This window comes from Tetrao urogallus, assembly GCF_951394365.1.
Source record: "Tetrao urogallus genome assembly, chromosome: 1".
NCBI classification, from domain to species: domain Eukaryota; kingdom Metazoa; phylum Chordata; class Aves; order Galliformes; family Phasianidae; genus Tetrao; species Tetrao urogallus.
This window is the reverse complement of record NC_136813.1, coordinates 158857967-158879460: the sequence shown is the minus strand read 5'-3', so window position 1 is coordinate 158879460 and position 21494 is coordinate 158857967. Positions and strand designations below refer to the sequence as shown.

The 21494-nt window shown below is 39.6% G+C and overlaps 1 protein-coding gene across 1 annotated transcript in view; it reads right to left on the bottom strand.

Moving 5' to 3' along the window:
* CPM (carboxypeptidase M) overlaps nt 1-10769 on the bottom strand; it is a gene marked incomplete at both ends in the record, with an annotated part of 31994 nt that extends 21225 nt beyond the window's left edge. Inside the window, 2 exons of the mRNA XM_079535338.1 lie at nt 10462-10616; nt 10752-10769. Coding sequence (XP_079391464.1) covers nt 10462-10616; nt 10752-10769 — 173 coding nt within the window. The remainder of the gene's footprint in view (nt 1-10461; nt 10617-10751) is intronic.
* Nucleotides 10770-21494: the final 10725 nt, after the last annotated feature.

The window sequence follows — 21494 nt, the reverse complement described above, 5'->3', positions numbered from 1 at the left end:
ATTATCATAACCTTTGCTCCTGGTTTAGTTAATAAGTTACCTTAGTTCAACCAGTTGCTTCTAGATTCTCTCATAATGGGTTAAAAAAAAAATCTCTCTAGGAATATTAGTGACTTCCTTTCAGGAAAGGCAATCCATTTTAACAAACATGACAGGAACATCCAGGCAGCGTGACTACCAACAGCAAATGAAGCAACTTAGTCCTTTCTCTTGTCAAGGGAGTGCGTTCTGATGGTCTTTGTTTCCTCCTGGATTTTAAGACCAGCCTAATGCAATTGTGCATCAAAGCAAGATTTGTACTGTAACTTAGTTCAAGTCATCACAGTTAGGAAATGCGCTTTGTCAGAAACACCTGATTTGTACGTATTTGGAAGTATTCTGTGCTTAACATATTCTTGGAGTTTTCTCTAGCTGTTCATGACAAAAAGAATACTGAACCAGACTGAACTTCTGAATGACACAGTAGGACTCTATTTCTTATTGAAAACGGTGTTTTCTTTATTTTATCCTTAGCACAAATTTTACTTTTTCAGATCTGTGCAAGCTCTCCCTGCTCAAATGTTTCAGGTGACTGCAGACCCTAGGATGCAGAAAATATGTACTAGGAACAAACAGGAAAAATAACTCAACTGCCCTAAATCCACTGTGAACTCAGCATGTAATGCAGCCACTCCAATCAATCCGTTATTACTGAAGTAATAACTTCAACTGCCACAGACCAAACTTCTCCATAACAACAAGAATTTGCAAGTAAGCCCTGGACATCAAGCTGCAGAACTTTCTTCTTAAAGCATAATCTAAGCTCTCTCCTCTCTGAATTACTGCATAGGTGGTAAAAGTCCCTGTGCCCAAAGTGGAACCATTTACCAGCAGGGCAGCCTCTTCATTGGGAGGGAAAAGAGGGCTACAACCACACCTACACATTTTTCTCTCCTTTCAATTAACTACCTAATTCATAGGAAGTTGAAAAAAGCAGAAATAGCAACTGCACACATCCAACTTGCATTCACAAGGAAAAATCCAGCTTTATAAAAAAGAATCTAGATCTCTTCTGTGCATGACTAAATGTAGTAGAATGGTCTAAGGAAGAAATACTTCAGGGTTAGAAATTGCATCTTGCCTACATACAAGTATGCTCATACTTGTACTCACTGAACTAGCTAGACACAATATGTCATAACTACATGTAGTAAAGCTTTAATTAGGAAACACTGGGAATCAGCAACACTGTTAGCCCTAGGTGCCTTCCTGGACAGGAAGGATGCAAGGTGTACTGGTCTTATCCTGCAAAGCTGCATCACCTGGAGTAGGCGAGGAGGGATGCATTACTGTGCTCCCCTTGCAAACAAGAGGAAAATGGTTGATCATCTGGGAAAAGAATAGGCATCAGAGAGCAATCCTCTTTCTTTCCAAGGAAGCCTGAGACTAGAATTTGTTTTAAAATTTAAGACTTTGTACTGTAAGTTGCAATTCAGCTCATATCATTGAGCTAACATAATATTCACCCAATTTTCCTTATTCTCAGGGAAATATAGACAGACTTTTGACACAGTCTGATAGCAATAGGACAAGGGGGAACAGTTTTAAACTAAGAGAGGGCAGATTTAAATTTGATGTTAGGTGGAAGTCTTTACTGAGAGGGCGGTGAGGCACTGGAGCAGGCTGCCCAGAGAGGTTGTGGATATTCCTGACCCTGGAGGTGTCCTGGGCAGCATGACCTAGAAGTTGGCAACCCTACCCACAGCATGGGGTTGGAACTGGATGATCATTAATATGCCTTCCAGCCCAAGACCTTCTGTGATTCTTTGAAGATCACCCCTCTCATTTGTATGGTTGGAAATGTACACACACACACAGATACACATACACACACACAGCTCCAAAAAGCAGAAGCCTCCAGAAAGTAAAGAGGGGGGAAAAAAAAAAAAAAAGGTAAATTAACTGTCTTTTGTGTAACTGAAGCTCTTAGAGTATTGAGCTCCGTTTTGCCCTTTTTTGGGAGGTGGAGGGCTAGGTAGTGTATGTTTGACTTTACATCTTCTACCTACTTACTTTCTCAACACCTGATAAGGGATATGTAACCAGACATGAATCAAACTATACCCACCAGCTGCACTTGGTACTTTCAAGTCACAAAAGGCTTGAAAAGCAGCATTGCTACTGCTGATAATCACACCCAGTCATCACTTCTGTCTACTTCTAAGCAAACGTGGAAACCTGCAGAGCCTTACTGAGGGAAAAATAGGATAGCTGTACATTTACACCTTTACTCCTCTAAATAAAGGAAGAAAAGCTTAACAAATACATTCTGCTTCCTGCTTTCTAGTTGTCCAGAAGCAGAGAGGAGGCAGGAAAGCTGTGATTTTTCCCACAGCTCAGATTATAGATAAACTCTGCTCACAGTAACTATATACTATTTATAAGTAGATCACATTTCCTTTCCAAAGTTACAGCAGAATGATTCCAGTACAAGAAAAGTTTTTATACAAAAAGCATTTGGACTATGTTGCTAAGACAAGTTTCCTTCAAGCAGTTGTTGTCTTTTTTTCTCCTTCCTCCCCTTATTTTCCTCTCCTAGAAAGCATTTCTGGTAAATTTCATAGAGAAAAAAAAACATTCCTGACCATATTTTCTATAAGAATTGTGTTTGAGTTGCACTTGCATGCACACACACTTCCATCATTACTTTTTTAGGTATAAGAGACCACACAGAAGGCAAAGAGGACTGACCAATTCATAGGAAAGGTAAGGAAAGAGATTTAAGCAAGTTATTTGTCCTTCATTGCAAGAGACTTGCAGTCAGTTTCCACACCTCTAAGACTGACTTCTTCAATGTTTTAATTGTCTTTCAAGCCAAATGTGCAACATTGGCCCAAGCTAAGTACTCTTTCAGAATTGTGTAGGGAGTGTAGGCAGTCTGTCAGGGCATTGCTGACAGTATGAGGTCATTTTATCAGGCAAAAAAGTGTAATGTTTGGCTATTGGAATTAACTGCATCCAAACAACCGATGTCGCATTACAGCAGTCAAAATACTGTAGAAGGTGGAAGTACTGTGGCTCTTCTGTAGTCAGGCATGTAAGGCACATGCAGTTACATCAACTCTGCTAACTAAACTGCTAGAAGAAGCACTCAGAGGACAGTGGGGAGAGAGGAAAAAATAGAAAAGAAACAAGAATGGGTAAAAGTAGTAATCACGGTAAGTTTTAGAATGCCTGTTCTTAAATGAAACTCTAGACTTAAGCAGATTACTTCAGTGTGTTTTAAATGGGGCCCTTAGAATGGGAAACATCCCATTCATTTTTGTTTCTTAGAATGAACTTTGAAAATCTCAATGCTTATATTATCTACACACGTCATGCTTGCATGATGAGCCTGTGATTCATAGGACTGAGGAAATCTGTGGGGTGGGAAACAAGCAGGGGGAAGAGAAGAGGAGACATTATCAAGGATTGGAGACAGGAGGAAGAACATTTGCAGCAGTCACTCAAATGGAAGAAACACTAATACTCTTGTATACACAAACACCTCTCTCACTATGTACATGCACAAAAAGCCCCACAGTATTCTCTTTAAAGATATCGTATTCTCTGTGGATATTCCTCTAGGCAGTTTCTTTTTTTGTCTTGAAAATTAACAGCTGTCATTATTATGTTTATGTTTCCTCCCTCTTTTTAGATGCACTGGTTCTCACAGTGGTTTGTACAAACATCAATGGGTAGCACTGAGAAACTCACCTCAAGGTATACTGGGTTAGGTGGAGCTTTCTCATTCTCTATTAGCACAGTGCCAGTACCCCAGAAACTAACCAGAAGAAACCAAAATATGTATCTACAAAACCTTAGTGCTCTACTGGAATTGGTCTTGTTTCCTCCAGCAGGAAAACTTGTTTTCTAGTACTTAAGAGCATTTGGAACCTAAAGAGTTTCTGATAAAAATGTAATACATTTACAGCTCATGGTAGTATTGATAGAAGTAACCCAGGCTCCTTACATACTATACCATGAGAAAAGCCTGAAAATACCTTCCTATTTTGCCCCCAGGTAGTCTATATGTGTTTCACTCAAATTCTATCAATATAGAGACTACACAGTCTCTAGTCAATCACACAGTAGTCAATCTTTTATAATATTTTAATATAATAAAATATTATATTAAAATATTATTATAAATAATTATTACAATAAATTATAATTATAATATAATTATAAAATTAAATAAATTATAATCATAAATAATTATTATAATAAAAATATTTATAAAATATATTCACTGGAATGCAACAATCCAGAACTTTGTTCTCCTCTGTTAAATAGTCTCCCCTAAACACCTACAGGCATTAATCACACAGTATCAGCACAGTTAGCAGATCAGCATCAACTCCTCATACATCTCAGGCATAACTCCCACTGACACCTGCACAGAATGACATTGAAGCAGTTGTCTAGGTTCTCCAACTATATTACAAAGTAGGCACACACTTTCTTCTGCACTACACAGCCCTCACTTACTACTAGTGTGCTCCTCAGCTGAGTGACAGCTGCTTATGAGATACAGACCTGGGCATGTGGCATTCTCTTCTATTTTCTCAGGAGGGAAACACATGAATGTGGGCAGGAAGGTGATGTGGTGAGCTCCAACAGGCACCTCCTCTGAACCAGCGAGAAACCTGGTCTGCTGGCAGCCCTGCCAACTATGTCTTCATGTAGACGTATGTAATGCATATGTACACACACAGCCAAGCAAGAATAGCTTGCAAGTATCAGCTTCTCTTGATAGAACAGGGATAGCAGAATGCTAATAAATGAGATATTCTTTTTTGTTTACTATTAAGAGTTGGAGATGTGCTCAAGATCAATGGGTGGGAATGTGCCAATTCAAAAGCAACAAACGGTAATTGAACAGTAAACAGGATGATTAAATCACGTAGTTCTGCCCTTAAAAAAAAAAAACACAACACAAAAGCACATACCAACTTTAATCTACTTGCAACAAAGCTGTCCTATTTCTGAAAGTTTCTAGTGAAACTAGAACAAAACCTGGCCAGTTTATTTTCCTTTTTATTTCTCTGATGATAGAATTGGCCGAAGAAGAGCTAGCCTTCTAAGCTCTTCATTGTGTAGAAGTAACATGAACCAAATACAGCCTTCTTTGCTCAGTGGCCTAAGGAAGATGTTTACAACTATTCCAATTGGACTAGAAATCTAAAAATGCAGACTAGCCTCCAGAAAATATAGACCTAAAACAAGCTGAAATTGCTGTGCTATCAACTTTATCTGAATCCAGAGTGTATCCGAAAAGATTTTAATGAGCATGAATCTGCTACAGAAGCCACTCAGCTATTTCGATGTTGCTTATTCTCTCCAAATAAGATAATCATCAGGACTACTTAATTATCATCATCAAGTCTGCTATCCCACCCTTCCCCTCCACCCTCTTCTAAAAAATAAAATAAATGCACATTACTTCTAGCAACAAAAAGCTATGGATAATACATGCGCTGAAATGTCATCTTTTTTAGAAAGACACCGTAAGATTCATCAGCTACAGAGCCAGTCTTTGTTTTCTACTAGGTTGCCATTAGGCAGGCAAGGTTAATTATGACCACAATGCATCCCATTCTCTAGGCTGACACAGCTGTGCAGTCTTCTCTATTATTGTAGAGCATACATGCTGTACTGAGGTTGAATACTGTGCAGATTAGAAAACACAGCTCCTGCCAAAGGTCTTCCACAAGCTTATTCAAACAACACATCAGCAACAAAGAACGAGAGTGTCCTGAGCCACCACACATTTGCACATCTGACCTTAAGTAACTTCACGAGGAAAGCAAAGCTCTTTTTGGCAGATACGTGCCTGTCACTGCTGTACAGATGGGTCTCTGAGAAGAGAGGAACCGCACTTTCTAGAACTTAATTGCATAATAAATTGATTCTTCATAGCGTTTATGGGAATTGTCATCTGCCATTGACTAACCTGCTCCATCAATTTAGGTTTGGGGAGATGTTTTTTTTTTTCTTTCAGCCTTCTCTTTCACAAGAGTCATACATAGAGATAGCCCAGAATACAGTACCCAGTGTTCCACCTGCATGAGCCAGACATCCATGCCAGGTATTGAGGTCTCATTTATTGCCTTCGTTACCCCTGCTTAAGTTTTTTGACTGCACTTACATATCCCTCTCCTCAGACTCCAAGATAATAGCTTGCAAGGTGAAATGAGTAAAGTAAACATCATCTCTTCCACTGTACAGAATGAAGACTGAACAGACGGCTGCTAATCTAGAATACGTTCTTCCCAGTAACCTGGCAGAGAAGCCGTGAATTTCCATGTGTTGATGTAAATCACTGCAAACAGACTGAACATCTTTTACATTGTTTTTCAATAAGGTTCTTGGTACTGGTCTTGTTGTGTTCATTTGACATGCTTATACGTAAATGGCAAAGTACACATTTTCTAAATCTCCCCTCATATTTATCTGTGGTAAATCACACTTGACTGCTTAGCTGTCATGAACAAGTGACTGGCTCAGTGGGAGAGACACGAATACTGGATTTTTTTAAACCTTGACCTTAGTGAAGCTGTGAGAACTACCCCTCTATCTTTGCAAACTTGGGGACGTATGGGCTAGATCAGTAGGCTACAGCAAGGTCAAAAAAGAGGCTGAACTGTGAGACCGAGCAATTTGTGGTTCAAGTGACAGCAAGTCATTAACAGCATTCCTCAGGGGCCAGTACTGAGGCTGATACTGTTTAACATTGTCGGCAGGGCCAGAGTTGCCATTCAAAGCGGCCTTGATAAGCTGAAGGAATTTCTCAACCAAAGAATCATGAAGTTTGGCAAAAGCAAATACAAAGTCCTTGTCCTGGAACAGAACCACTTCATATTGGGATTATCAATCCAATAACTCCCTGTTTGCACAGGCTAAAAATTGACTACCTAGGTTTCAGGTCTGCAAGCTATGAGTTGCGGGGAGCTGGAGGGATATCCCCAGGGACAATAAGACAAACTTGAACCAGCAGAGTGCTCTTGCAGCAGAAAAGGTAACTTCTGTGCTGGGCTGCATCAACAAGAACATAAGCCAGCAGCATGAGGGAAATGAAAATTCTCCCCTTCAGCACTAGTGAATTTATATCTACCATATCCAGTTATAGGCTCCTCAGTGCAAGAGGAATACTGTTAGACCAAAGAAAGTCCAATAGAGAGCCACTGAGATGATCAGAACACTGAAGAATGCCTGAGGAGAAGCTGATGAAGTTTGGCTTCTTTGACCTGGATGATGTTACAACAACTTTCCACTACCTAATGGAAGATATATTAATGTCTCTGAACCTCTACGTGGAGACCGAGGGAGCAAAATCTATCTTAGTGTAAGAGAAGTGAAAGTAAGAGACCCCTCGTGAGACTGAATGTGTGCAAGTCCACGGGACTGGATGACATGTATCCCACAGTTATGAGGAAACACTGATTTGCTTGCCAATCCACTATTTGAAAAGTCATGCCTGTTGGGCAAAGTCCCTGGTAACTGGAAAAAGGAAAACATCACTCTCATTTTTAAAAAAGGGAGAAAGGAAGATCCAGAGAACTACAGGCTGATGAGCCTCGCCTCAGTGCCTGGGAAGATCCTGGAGCAGATCCTCCAGGAAGTTATTTTAAGGCACGTGCAAGACAAGAAGGTGATCCGAGTCCAAGCTGGTGGCCTTTTATGTTGGCAACCCTGCCCATGGCAGGGAATTAGATGATTTTTAACATCACTTCCAACCTAAGTCATTCTATGATTATAGAGAAGATGGACCCAGATCCTTCTTAAAGGCACATGGCAAAAAGACACAACAAAGCAAATACTAATTAGATGGTAGAAAAGTTATTTTTACAGCAAAGGTAGTTAAGCACTGGGTCAGGTACTCAGATTCTATAGAATCTCTATCCTGGCAGATGGTCATAATTGGAATGGAGAATGCCCTGAGCATCATAACTTTAAGTTAGCCCACAAGGCTAGCTTAAGGTAGCTGGCCTCAAGACCTAAATTACCCTGTCTGGAGCACATGTGACTTCAGGCATGAAGAGCACTCAGTTATTTCTGTAGAACTACCTGCAGTCATCTCTTGAAGAGGTGATACACTCCTCCACATCTGGGCTTCAAGGACAGATCCTAAACCCTTACAGAGCTCTGGGTCCACTCAAGTCAAAGATAAATAATAAAAAGATAAATTGAAAAACCCAAGTTCTCACTTCACATTTGGCATAATTCAAATCTTAATGGCAGTATGTAATACTAGATTAATCTAGGCCTTATTCTGATGTTATTTAATAAGTAGCAATCTGAAAACAGTAGCCATTCATAGCAACAGTAAAATTACATCTAGTGGCTTTATAGTCACCTCTCCAATTCATAATATTTTATATTTAAATTCATAACAAGAGACTTACTACTGAATTTTCTAATATTTAAATTCTGTTTCTTATCCATGATTTTGCTCTCATAGTTTAGCTAATTGACAACAGTATTATATCCATGCAACACGTGTATACATATATGCATTCTTGCTTTCACCAGCTTAACATAGAAGAGGGGACTGGAACTTCAGCTCATTGACCAATATTTGAAGTTTCATTTTAAGCAAAATTATATAACCACTGCTGTCACAAAACTTTCTCTTAGTATGAGCAAGTGAATTGAAAGATCCTATTTCAGTCCCATCCTCTACTGTATTTCATGGGACTCTAAATGCAAATTTCTTAAGAAATCTTTTTAATGCTTAAAAAAGTTCAGTAGTTTTCTAATTTTCCCCCCCCTCATTTATTTTTATTTCTTTCCATTGTCACTGCTTACTTGATACAGAGAATGTTTCTACTGTCCATGTATTCCATTCAGAGGAATACAGCAGGTGTGCAAGAAGCGCATAAAGAGTAACCGGTAATCTTTTTGGGGATCATGAAGATATGCTGACAGAGCAAGCAAGAGCCCACATAATTCTCTTCCCTCCCACAGTTTGGCAAAGCAGAAGGCAACATACTGAAGTCCGAATAAAGTTTCAGGGCACCACTCATTCACAGTCAAGACATGATGCATTTCCAGTTTGTTTTCATGCTAATTAAAGTCAGACAAGTTGAACACTTCATGTTACCTGCTTTCAGATGTCTAGATATGAAAGAGGCAAAATTTTAGTCTCAGGTTGAACGAGGATTTTTGTCCCAGCAGCAGAAAGATAAGCCAACAGAGATTGTGTCAGAGAAGTCAGAATCAAGTTCTATCATTAAAAAAAATAATTAAAAAAATTACCTAAGACCCTTAAGTTAGGGATACAAAGATGTGGATAATTAGTTTGTACATGAGGAACTGTACAGACTTCTTGTGTGAGTGAAAAACATAATCCAATAGGATTCTGCCTTTGATGAAAGCAAGGACACCACAGTGTAACTAACTTCAAGATTCCTTGTCTAGTTTGAACCTTCCCATAAAAAGGCTTCCTTAGAAATGAGTGTAGACATGCACAGAGACGAGATCACATGTCCATAGCTACCTGACAGCTGTTTGCTACCCTGCTGAAATAGACCAGACTCTTTTCAACCAGAAGTTACAATAACACAAGGAAGGATGTGCAGAAATAAACTGTCAGCGTTCTTCACTGTTATCTACCTAGAATAATAAAAACTTGAAGCAAAACAAGCTTCAAATACTTTAATTGTAGTAATATAAAGTAGGATTAGAGAAAGAGATGTTTCCAAAGAATGATCTGGTTTTATACCTCACGATTGTTTTCTGAATAGATCTCCATAGCCTTTTTTCCCTTTTTCCTCAAAGTCAGGCAAGTGTTAAGGTTGATAATAAAGATATTAGAAAGGTTAACATTCAAAGAACACATAAAGCTTTACCCCCACATAAAGCATTGCAATGAAGCACCAATCATAGAGGAAAAAAAGTTTTAATACATAAGATCAGAAAGGTGGTTACCGAGTGAGATTTCTCCTATGCGGGTGGAGACTGAAATCCTAAATCTTCACTTACAATCTCTGTTCCATATGGTATTTGATAGCCTTTTTCTTTTCTGTCCCAATTTACTCAGGTAACAGACAAGGCCAAGAGAGGGTGGGTGTTTCAAACATGCCCACAGGTTAGAAGACACATGCTCCTCCGCAGCCCGCCTGGGACGAATACTTAGCCCACGGGATAAACGCGTTTTAAGCTCCTGAGCAACAGCCCCGCTTCTGAAATTGCCACTCGGTAGTTTCTACTCGCAACAGAGATAGGCGTCGGGAGGGCTTCCACCCAAGCCGCAGCGCCGTGGTGACATCAGAGCTGGTTACTCGCGCTCAAGCAAGAGGCGGAGGAAACTTAGGAGAGACCGAAGCAGAGAGCACCCGGCGCCCGCGGTCAGCGCAGGACCCCCGCGACCCCTCCTCGGCAGGGGAACGCTGCTTCGTCCCCAGTAGAGCAAAACCAGCCGGCGCTTCCCCGCCGCACCCACCTTCCACCGAGCGGCCGATGCTGTGCAGGTGGGTGAGATCCGGGTGGGCGGCGTGCACCTCCTTCAGGTACGCCTCCAGCTCCTCGCTGTGGTGGTACTTGTAGTCCAGCGCGAACACCAGACAGACCAGGCAGAGGACGCCCACCGCCTCCTAGAAAGAAGCAGACGAAACAAAAACCCGTGACCCCGCTGAGGGAAGGCGGTCGGAGGGCTCGTGAGTGCCCGGCTCTGGCACAGCCCGCCCGCCACCCCTCTGAGGAGCAGGTGTCTCTCCCAGCGCTCCTACCCCAGCTCCCGTCCGCATGCTGCCACCGCTCCTCGCAACTGCAGCCCCAGCGCCGGGCGGGGGCCGCCATCCCCGCCGCCCGGCCTCGCCCTGCCCCTGACTGACGCCGGTTCCATCCACTCAGGTCCCCCCGGCCCGCCCAGGGGCCGAGGGAGGAGGGGAGGGGGGAGCTCCCTCACCCGCCCCGCCGGCGGCTCTCACCTGAGCGGCGGGCCGCTCCCGTCAGCGTGGGGGTGGCGTGGCCTGCATCCACCGTGGAGCTGCCGCCTCGCATCTCATCCTCCCTTTCCACGACCCTCCACGTAGGTTGCCTGGGGGAAACGGGCTGTAGCACACCGCCGGCTATCGCTGCTGCTGGCTCAGGCGGGGCTGTTCCTGAGGGAGCACCGTGTCCCCGCGCGGTTTTGCTCCTTGTTTTCCTCCCCCTGAGGTTTAGCAGGGGCTGAACCACGCCTGCTGTGTGCAGAGCGACTCCTAAGAGAATATGGGTGTCCAAATCTGACGAAATGTCTGCTTGGCAGCTTTTCTTTAAAATCAGTTTTTAATAGGCTTGGACTATATCTATGAAATAAGTGCTTCTCTTGTTTTTTGTGCTAACCACATTGCTTTGGGGATATCCTGTTGTTGGGATTCACTACAGACGCATTTTCATCACCTTTCATTGTCTTGTTTAGTATTGAAAAGGGCTGAGAGAAAAAATTGAAGTTGAGTTCCTGCATCAAAAGTTGGGATGGCATCAAGATTTCTTTTAAAATACGATATAGCTACAGCTGTGAGCTGGAATACAAGTGTTCATACGTTCTGGAGAACTTGGGTGAGAAAGGACAGTTTTCCTTACAACTCACAGCAGGATGCCCTCTGCTGCCTTCTGAGTTTAGAAAAGCAAATCAGTGCATGATCCATTCCAAAAGAACAGATTCTGTATTCTGGATAGAAGGCTCTGATAAATAAAAAGTTTGTTCCTGTTCTTATTTTTTAACCCAGAAGCTTTAAGAAAAACATCAAAGTGTATTTTGGTGCAAGCATCTATATCCCAAACATAAACATTTAAAAATGATGGTAAGAGATCAGTGTTCAGGCATCTTAAGTAGCCTTAGTTCATGGGAAGAACTACCTTGTGCCATGTGACAAGGGATAGAATGTTTAAAGCTACTTGATTTAACAGAGTACATAACATTAGACATCTGTTGAATGATGCTCCTTCTAGCATGGACTTTTGCAGGAGGTAGCAGCCCCATAACCCTTGTTCCACACTCAAACTCCACTGTTTTCTAACAATCAAAAGTTTACAAGACTTTTCCTCACATTTTGTCAAAGAACATTTTTACGAGACATAAATATGGGTATCCTTATATTATTTACTTAAAGGATGTTAACGGTTGCAGTTACTTGCATTTGCTACATGGCACGGGAGAGAAGCTGTTGGGTTGAATGTGTGGGCTGAATGTGTTCGGAGAAGCAGGAGGTAGAAGTGAAGTACATGGGTCTCACATTTCAACATGTGAGACCTGAATGTGTGTATTTATATACATATACACAGGCACCTTGAAGGATGATCTGGTGACACCATTTGAGTAAGCAGGAAAGAAAATGATTTCACTGGTAATCCCACATATACACACTTGGAAACTATCCCACTGTAATCACGTGAAATCAGAGAACTATGACTGTTAGGGTGTTGGCAGCATTGTGAAATGACAGGGGGCTGTAAAAATTAATCTCAGTGAAATGAGTAAAAACACCTTTGATAATTGCACAGCATTATCTCCTTTTGAAATCACACCACTCTTTACTGTAGCCAACAGAGTCATGGTTAAATGAGAGCATTCCAGTTTTTAGGAATTTCGAAAACACTTCAAAGTGATAGATTGTTTCCACGCTAGGTGCTCGCAAGATAGGACAAGTCATCCTTTGGGGTGTTAGAATGAGTTACGTGTATCAGAATCCTTTTTTGTTTGTTTATGTGATTGTTTTAAGCCTGCATTGTAATAGGAAGTACAAAGCTTGAGGATACCTGTTGCTCCTGAATTACTCTTCAGAAGGTCAGTTTCATCCAAACTTGGCAAATGATATACCAATTTACAAGGTTGTTCTTAAAAGTCAGAGCTAAAGATCAAATACTGTGTAAAACTGTCAGTGATGAATCTCCTAGTGTCAAATCAGGCACCACGTAGGCTGAAACTGACTGCAATATCATTCTCAGCACTACAGTGGAAAATGATTCCTATGATGAAGCAAGGTAAATGAAGCTCTACTGCTGTAAACAGCATTGACTGCTCTCCTCTCAGAAACATTCAAGGTCATCCAGTGAAATGTATTTGACAAGCAACTATTAAGACTAACACCTGAGCATGAATTTTGTAGGAAGAAAATACAATTTTTGAAGTGAAATTCTCACCTGTGAATCTCAGCAGTTACTTGGAAGTAGATGGAAGTACTGTAACGATATGAGTGGCTGTGTTGCCCTCTAGTGACAGGTTAAGAAAATCCTGCCAGAAGCAACAGGTAGGAAAAATTCTTCATGCGCTGTAGAACGCACAACAGAAGTATATTTAGGTTGGGTCTCAGCAGTAAAAATTTCTGGAAGCTTTGTGGTTTTTGAGAGCCAGTCACAAAACAAATCCTGGCTTTTGAAATCTTGCTCAGTGTTTTGTCATCTGTCATACAGGATTTCATCACTTTCCAAAGATTGGTAAGAAAAAATGGTATCCCACACTATAATGGAAGCTTCAAAATATTTTTGAAATATTTGGAGAAATAAAAGAAGCCACTAACAAGATTTTTTTTTCTTGAGGGCTGCTGCTGCTTTTAAAATTTTCTCATCTGAAATAATGTCCTAGGCTTACAGACTGGAGCTTCAGGTTCTTTGAGTCTCTCAGTCTAGGTAGCAACAAGAACCTCACAATCAGATCTGTGGTGTGGGAAAAGACATGAGATAAAGTCTTTCTCAAGTGAGGAGGATCTGATGGGTGAGTTCAGTACAAGTGATGACACAGAAACAAGAACTTGGTACAACTTCTCAGTCCTGAATTAGTATAAACCCAGATACCAATCACCGGAATAAGCTGTGATGAAGTCCTTGTGGAATACAACACCCACCGTGCTGAATTAACAGGCTGCTTCTTAGCCTGGCAAATGTTATTTTCCTTGTATGACAAAGAACAAAAGCACCAGAAGTCACTCAAGTATTCACCAGCTTATTAGTCGTCTCTACTATGCAGATAGTTTTAATCTGAGGCTTGCATACTCGGTTCATAAATCTCCTTCCCTCCATCCCAGCACGAGGATTACCCCTGGAGAAGAAAGGGATGCCCTGCTGTGTCTGGTAATCTGCAATTAGAAAATTATCCCAAGGGGGACTGTTAGCAGCTGGTATAGTTTAGAGCTGTCCAGACAAGCACTGAATTAGCTGAAGAATCTGGAACCACAACTAGCTGCTTAACAAGCCTCTCACTTCTCCAATCTTGCAAACAGCAACATCTGCATACAGCAGAGATTTTGAGCTACTGTATGACAACACACAGTCGTGCTATGGTGGAACAGGTCAGTTCTGCTCCGCAGTAGGTTAAAGCATTTATTTGTTTAGATACAGAAAGCATGGGAACATGACCTCGTTCAAAGCAGAGTTCTTCGGTGTTATGCATTGAGTATTGTAGTACAGTTGTAAAATGTTTTGGATTTATCTTTCTCCTCTTAAATTGGCTTATTATACTTGCCCTTTCAGTAATGCACAAAATTAGACCTAATTTGAAAATAGATTAGTTCCAGAATGGCAGAATTTAAGTTAGCCCCTGTAGGATGTTGGGTCTTTTGGTAGCTAAGTAGAATGAGGAAAGCCAGGAGGGTTTAGTGGGAAGATCAGTGGGCTGGAAACTAGTGAGTTTCTGGGAACTAAATAGGAAAAGGAAGGGAAGATATGTCTGTGGGGGTTTTGAGGAGATGGGAAGACTAAAATCTGGAAAGAAGGGTTTGAAGGTGGAAGTATTATGGACATTGTTGTCCAGATAAAGAAACTGGGAGGATTCAGTGGGGGTGTTTCATGGAGAAAGGAACTGAGAGAAGTTTCTGCTCACCAACATCCTGCTAATCTGTGTACAAGATAATTAAACTTGAGGGATTTAAGATGTTGACATAGCACCCTGTCAGGTCTCCTAATTTGTATATTAAATGCATTGCAGTTAATACCATGGAAATTACAGAGATTCTCCTTAGATAATTTCTTGCTGATATTAAGCAATACTTTTGAGAAATCTGAGTTCTGTCCCAACAGCTGGACCAATTTCAGCTTTGAACATGTGGAAATATCATTTTTGGAAAAGATTTTCATCATTTTTGCTAACCATCTTCAAATCCAAATATCTTCCTAATTGCCATTGTCATGAAGAATGCAACACTCTTACTCACATTAATGGCTAGCCTGTCTCTTTAAAACAAAATTCCCTCAGGCCACTTAATCAACGTATCTGTTTCAAGTAAACAATGGTGCCATTTCCTGAACAATAAATTAAGACATCTTTAGAAAACTTGGTTGTATAATAAAAAAAATCCAAACTTCCATTTCTCTGCACTGATTTATGCAAACTGGGCCTCTACACAGACAACCAGTTAAACAATATGCACTGCGGTCTCCTATCAACATAGCAGTATTTTGAACTATTTTTTTTTCTTTGGGGGAGAGAAAAGAAAAGGGAGCTTTCTAGATATCGATGTCTATGATTTTATCAATCAGCAGTTAAAAAATGAATGTTTAGTGAAGCAGTAAACAAACATGCAACTTGCTTGACCTCCTTGAAAGCAGCTGGTGAGCCTTTCTTGGATTAATCTGTACTTGCTGTGTACTGGTTAGACTGTTGTTTATTAAACCGTATGGTTCCGTGAGACTCCGTTTGTCCAGAGAGAAGGGTGTGGTGTCATAGTCAGAGTTAACTAACCTAAAACTGAACTTATACTGGGAAAGTCATAACAGCACCCAGCCCTGCTGCTTCCTATTTCCTAGTGTAGGCACGCAAGCAGCCATGTGGGCAGTTGAATCAGGGAACTGATTCATCTGGAAGGTAATTCAGCAAAAACACATACACAAAATCCAAAAATTGTCTTCATTTTCACCTGGTTCAGGTTGCTGGTCCATCCATTGTAAGCACTGGCCTTGACTGAGGGAGTAGAAAGGGTAGTTGGCCAGAGAGGAGAAAGAATATGAATATTCTTGGGAAAAACCTACCTTGGATCAGCCAGCACCAATCATGCAACTGCAACTTAGATGGGATATTTAAAGTGAACTGCTGGCAAGAGGTAGGTGGATATTGATAACGTAGGTCAAGAGAGAACTTCTTCATAGAAGTGAGATGTGCTCAGAAGAGAAAGACTCTTGTCTCTTGACAGTCACCTCAGTTCTGGTAATGGCTCATTCCTGACAGACAGACTGGACATGAAATCCTGTAATTCTTCACTGCTAGCAACATAGGCATTGTATTACTGAAATTAACCATAGATTAATTAGTGTCTATCTAGCTGACTTAATAAAAAATAAAGAAAGGCAATGCTATTTCCAATATAGAAAGCCCTGTTTGTCTTATGCTGTTGCTTATTTTGCATAGAAAAGGATAATCACTGACTAGATCCTTCAGATAAATAAGACTTCTAAGGCAGCCTATTCAGACAGAAAACTTACTTAGGTTATCTTGACACAATCTGTGGTTGCAAACTCAATAAACTGCACAAATAAGCACTGGAAATAATAACTTTTATTCTCCAATGTTTTCAAATCCAGGGAGAAAAGCTGCTCCCAAGATGGGTATGGTGGCTGGCAAAAGAGCAGCTTTTCACAAGCAAGATACCTGACAGAAAATATCTTTCAGTCCTCAGGCACTGAGTGTGGTTTATTGGAGTTCATGCATAATTTCATCGGAAAAAACAGTGATTAAAAAAATTTGTTACTGACACCAGAGATGCTTCTTTTTCTATTTTGTGTTTTACGGAATGACTACAAGACTTAGAAAGCTGAGAGTGCAAGAAAGATGCAGCAAGCCTTAATTTTTGTCTTGGTTAATTGAATCTTTATATGATTAAGCTTCTTCTGATATCACTTACTTAGAAATATTTTTAAGTAATTTCTCAATTTAGAATGCTTTGTACTTAAAGTAAATCATGTAAGAATAATTATTTTGCTACTCTTTATTTCCCTAGAGGTAACCACTCAGTAGTTTTTCCTGTACAGTCAAATCCATGCTTAGAGAAGATGCTCAAGACAAGAGACACTCTCGCATTCTCATCATATCCTTGGGATGGATGTGTCACAACAACACACGTTATAACAGCCTTACGCATGGTTATCAGGTAGCAACCTGGTATCTGAACAAGATCCAAATTGTCTGTCCCAGCCTCAGAAGGAAAGAAATCTTGGGGGCCAAACATCTTCATTTTTATTTTTAATATATGACCGTGTACATAATACAAAATTCTGCATTGGGAGTGGAGTGAGGCTTTTAACTGTTTAAGAAAGAGCTGCTTCTTCTCATTTGCACTAGTAATACCTTTTGGCAGTCTCCCACAGAGGATGCCTTAAAATGAGCATGAAGAAAGCAAACAGTATTAATCCCTCAGAGAACCTGTGGTGGAGATCACTAAATGAAGTTAATGCAAAGGTAGCCATTATTTTAAGACTTCTGTTGAAATTTCCATTACAGATAGCAAGATTGAAGGTTACATGCATTTTAAGCCTTCATGTGCTGCTTACCAAAAGCATTTCTGCATTGTTTTTCATGGCTTTTTTTTTTCATTCTGTGCAGTTTGAATGGATGACTATGAATCCTCAGTCTGCTCTTTTCATTACATGCTCAGTAACTATCTGAGGCCTTGACTGCTCCTATGCAAGCTTATCTACATAAAGAATTGTGTGACAAAATACTGGACTATTGAAAGAATTATTTATGCTTTAGAATGATCTTGTTGTGGGCTAATACTCTAACTTGCACTACATATTATAAAAATTGCTTCTGGATTGACATGGATATGAATACCTAATCTGATCATTTAAATATTGCTACTTCCTGCACCTATTTTCTTTGAATACCAAATATTCTGTCTCGCCCTAATCACAGATATATTGTGCTCCAATGTTTGGTATTATTTCAAATTGGCTATCACCATTATGAATGTATTTCAATATAAGCCTGATGTGATTGCTGGCCTACAAACTCACAGTAGAGAGCTTAACTTCATGGTGGTAGACAGGTAGAACCATTCTCAAGTTGGAAGGGACTCACAAAGATCACTGAGTCCAATTCAGGGTTCTACACAAGACAATCCAAAAATCAAACCATGTTTTATAAAAATAGAACGCTGACTTGTTCTTAAGTAAAGTGAAGAAAATTCTTGTTTTTATTTTATCTGTAATTGTTTTGATTAGTGGGCCAAATTTAAAGGAGGGTCCAAGTTGGCAGAACTTGCACCTCCTTCTGATTCTGCAGTGTAAGCTACATGAATGCAAACTTCTAATTTTGACTTGTTATGGTTCCCTACAATTCATATTTCATGATATTGTTCTCCTAAATTTGGCCTTTTTAGTTTAAATATATCCAGAAAGATGTACTCTGAAACCTCCTCATGAAATTCAATTGGTTGTTTACTGTACTAGATAATTTTATCAGACTAATTTCTTTGTCTAAAAACAAACGATATTTCTTTTACCTACATGTGAGGAAAGAAAACACAAAAAATACTGAATTAATTATTGTGTAAGTTCATACATATTATTGTTTATAAAAAGACCTGAATTTATTTCTTCCTCTCCAGCCAGTGTTGTCCTAATTAATCTTTGTATTTTAGGTACTTTTTACTAGATCTAGAATTACAAAAAGATCTTTATCTGTTGTTCAGCTTTACCTAGCGGTAAACAGAATTTGTGCCCATAAATGGAACCATATGTTCCAACAACTTTACATATATGCAAAAGTTTTCTTGACTTCAATCACAGTTAAACCTATTATTATTTGTGTACTATCTTGCAGGAGAGGAAATGGGCTTGGGAGCTCTCCTGGATGGGAATTTTACAGTTCTAGAAATATCAGTGTTTACTGATCACTCTGGAATTTACATAACTTTACCTAAAATTAAAGTTGATAAATGGACATATGCAAATGTAACTTCCATTGTGTCTTCTTTTCGTGGTTCGGGATCAGAATTTTGGTCATCGTGAATTCCTCACACCCTATTCTGAAACAAAACAAAATTGTGGTGAGTTGTTAGGTCAGTAGTGATGTAATGAACTTTCCCTGTCCCATACAAGCATTTTATCTGGTTAAAATACGATTATACATTGTTGCTTACTCTTGTTTGAAGATGTAAGTGCCTTCATCCCCATTCTTTCTCTGGTCAGAAATGCCCACAAAGATGTCCACAGGAAAGTGCTATGAAAATAGATGTGTTTCCATTAAGTACTTTTTTTTCTTTAATGAGATAGAATATGTGGCTAAAATGCTTTGATTGACTTGGAATTTAACTAATTAAAATGGAAGAGTTTTGTTTTTTCATTTTCTCACTGCTGTTTTGCAAATCTCAGTCATGATTCTAATTTTAATATAGCTAGAAGCACAAAGGAATAATTTTTGAATACAGTAGTTTAGTTTCTCCCTTTGAAATATCATCTATTTGAGTTAACAAATGTTTCTCTAATGTCTCTTTCTATAAATGGAGTTGAGGTCTCTGAGGACAATGCGTTGTGTGTTGATCTCAGTTTATGCAGTAATCCTACTCCTGATACATGGAATACAGAATTCCTGATACATGAAATAGAATTCTATATGCATACAATTGGAAAAAACCCAACATCGTTAGAGTGGCAAAAATCCAGCATTTGAAAATTAAGACATAAATGACAGAATAAAGACTACTACGAAATAGTTACTTTCATGCTTTGTATCTGCATTATGATAGTTGTTATACAAACTTGATACTGTTTTTCACACCCAGGAAGCCTATTTTGGTCAGAGTACACAGTAAGTAATGCCTCTTGATGAACAACTATTCAGTATTTTGTTTCATATTCATTTTTCAGTGGGTGGCCTGTTTTCATGTCAGAGATCAGTCAATCTGAGGTCTTGCGGGTGTTCCCTTTACAAGTGGAGACCGGTGATGGAATCAAACATTTTGTTAATACAATTGCTTTCATTTACAAAGAATGACAGTCATGAATTTGTATTTTGCTGAACTCAGTAGGAGTTAAACAAGAAACATTTTCTTTGCTTACATTTTCAAGAGACTTTAATTCTTCTGTCCTTACATCTGAAGGTCTTTTATGGAGAAATCTCTTCTGACCAACTTAGTAGCTGACTCGTTTAAAACATGATTGTATTTATCCTCTTTCATATTTGGAGTGAACTACAAACATAATTTCCTTTGCATGATACTGATGCATTTCCTTAAATTATTAACTTAATTTCAATAAGCCACTATTTTAACCACCAGGAAAAAAAAAAAAATAAAAAAAATAAAATAAAAAAAAGATATTCTGAATTCTTGTAGGGAGACCAAATCAGTAGTTTTCTCAGGTTTTTGTTTTATTTATTTATTTGTGCTTTGGTTTTGTTTTGTTTTGTTTGCTTGTTTTTGGTGAGGGTTTATTTTGCGGGTTTTTGTTGTTGTCATGTTCATGAAAGTGGAATGTGAATAATACACAAGAATGAATATGGCTAATTTAACCTTATATTTGCCTTAAAAATAAGGAACATTCCACATCTGGCAAGTCTTATTTTACTAAGGCATATCACATAGCAGAGGCAGAGACATAATCCTATGAAATCCTCACCAGCATTAGCAACCTTAAACACATAACTGTGTTTTCTGTCTGCACTCTGTGATCTCGTGTAATTCCTTCCAGCTTCAGCAGCAAATGAGAGTAGGACCCTTGGTTCAGCTATGTCTTTTATTTACAGCCTAAAGTCAAGTGTCATTTAACAAGTCCATGTGTGAAGGGACCAGGAAGAAGATTCATGGACGCTATTTTGTAACAATGCTCTTGTAGAAAAGAGGTTTCGTTATGTAACCTCCTGTGCAAAAAATAAAACAAAAAAAAAAAAAGGAGAGAACAAGCATTCAGTTCTACACCAACCCCTGTGTAGTTCATGAACAAGGTTATATTTGTTTACTGCTAATTCAGTTACTGAGAGTTTATTATCCTCTGTGTCCGCAGGTTCATCAGGGACAATGCCTGTGCCTTTCAAAGCACTTCGATGCCTGCAGAGGTTTGGGAACTTCAGGGATCTGCTCTCAGTATCTGTGCCCAGCTTGACCTCTTGTCTCCTCTGCTCACCAACCCTCAATTTCCAGGCTGATTCACCGTGCTACCTGACTTCTTCCAATTTGATTTTCTTTACTTGACAAGACTCCCAAAATGCACCAAGGATATTCCTAGGTCCAGTTTGCTTCCATTTACTTAAAAAAAGTTATTACATTACTTTCTTCTATATTGAGTCAATTACATTACTCACTTCTATACTGAGTCAGTCACTACTACCTACACATTTTCAGCTATTTTCTGCACATACCACCATGTGTACCACTGTGTGAAGCCATCATTAAAAAACTTGGATACTAGATGTGCACATCTGCCTCAAAGATATCTTTGTGACTTCTGCATTGGCAAAAATATCTTCTCACTTTCAAGATCATCTGGCTTATCAAAGTTCTGCACTTACATTTCTATTCACAGCATTGTGTTCAGCTGAATACTTAAGAGATCCAAATAGG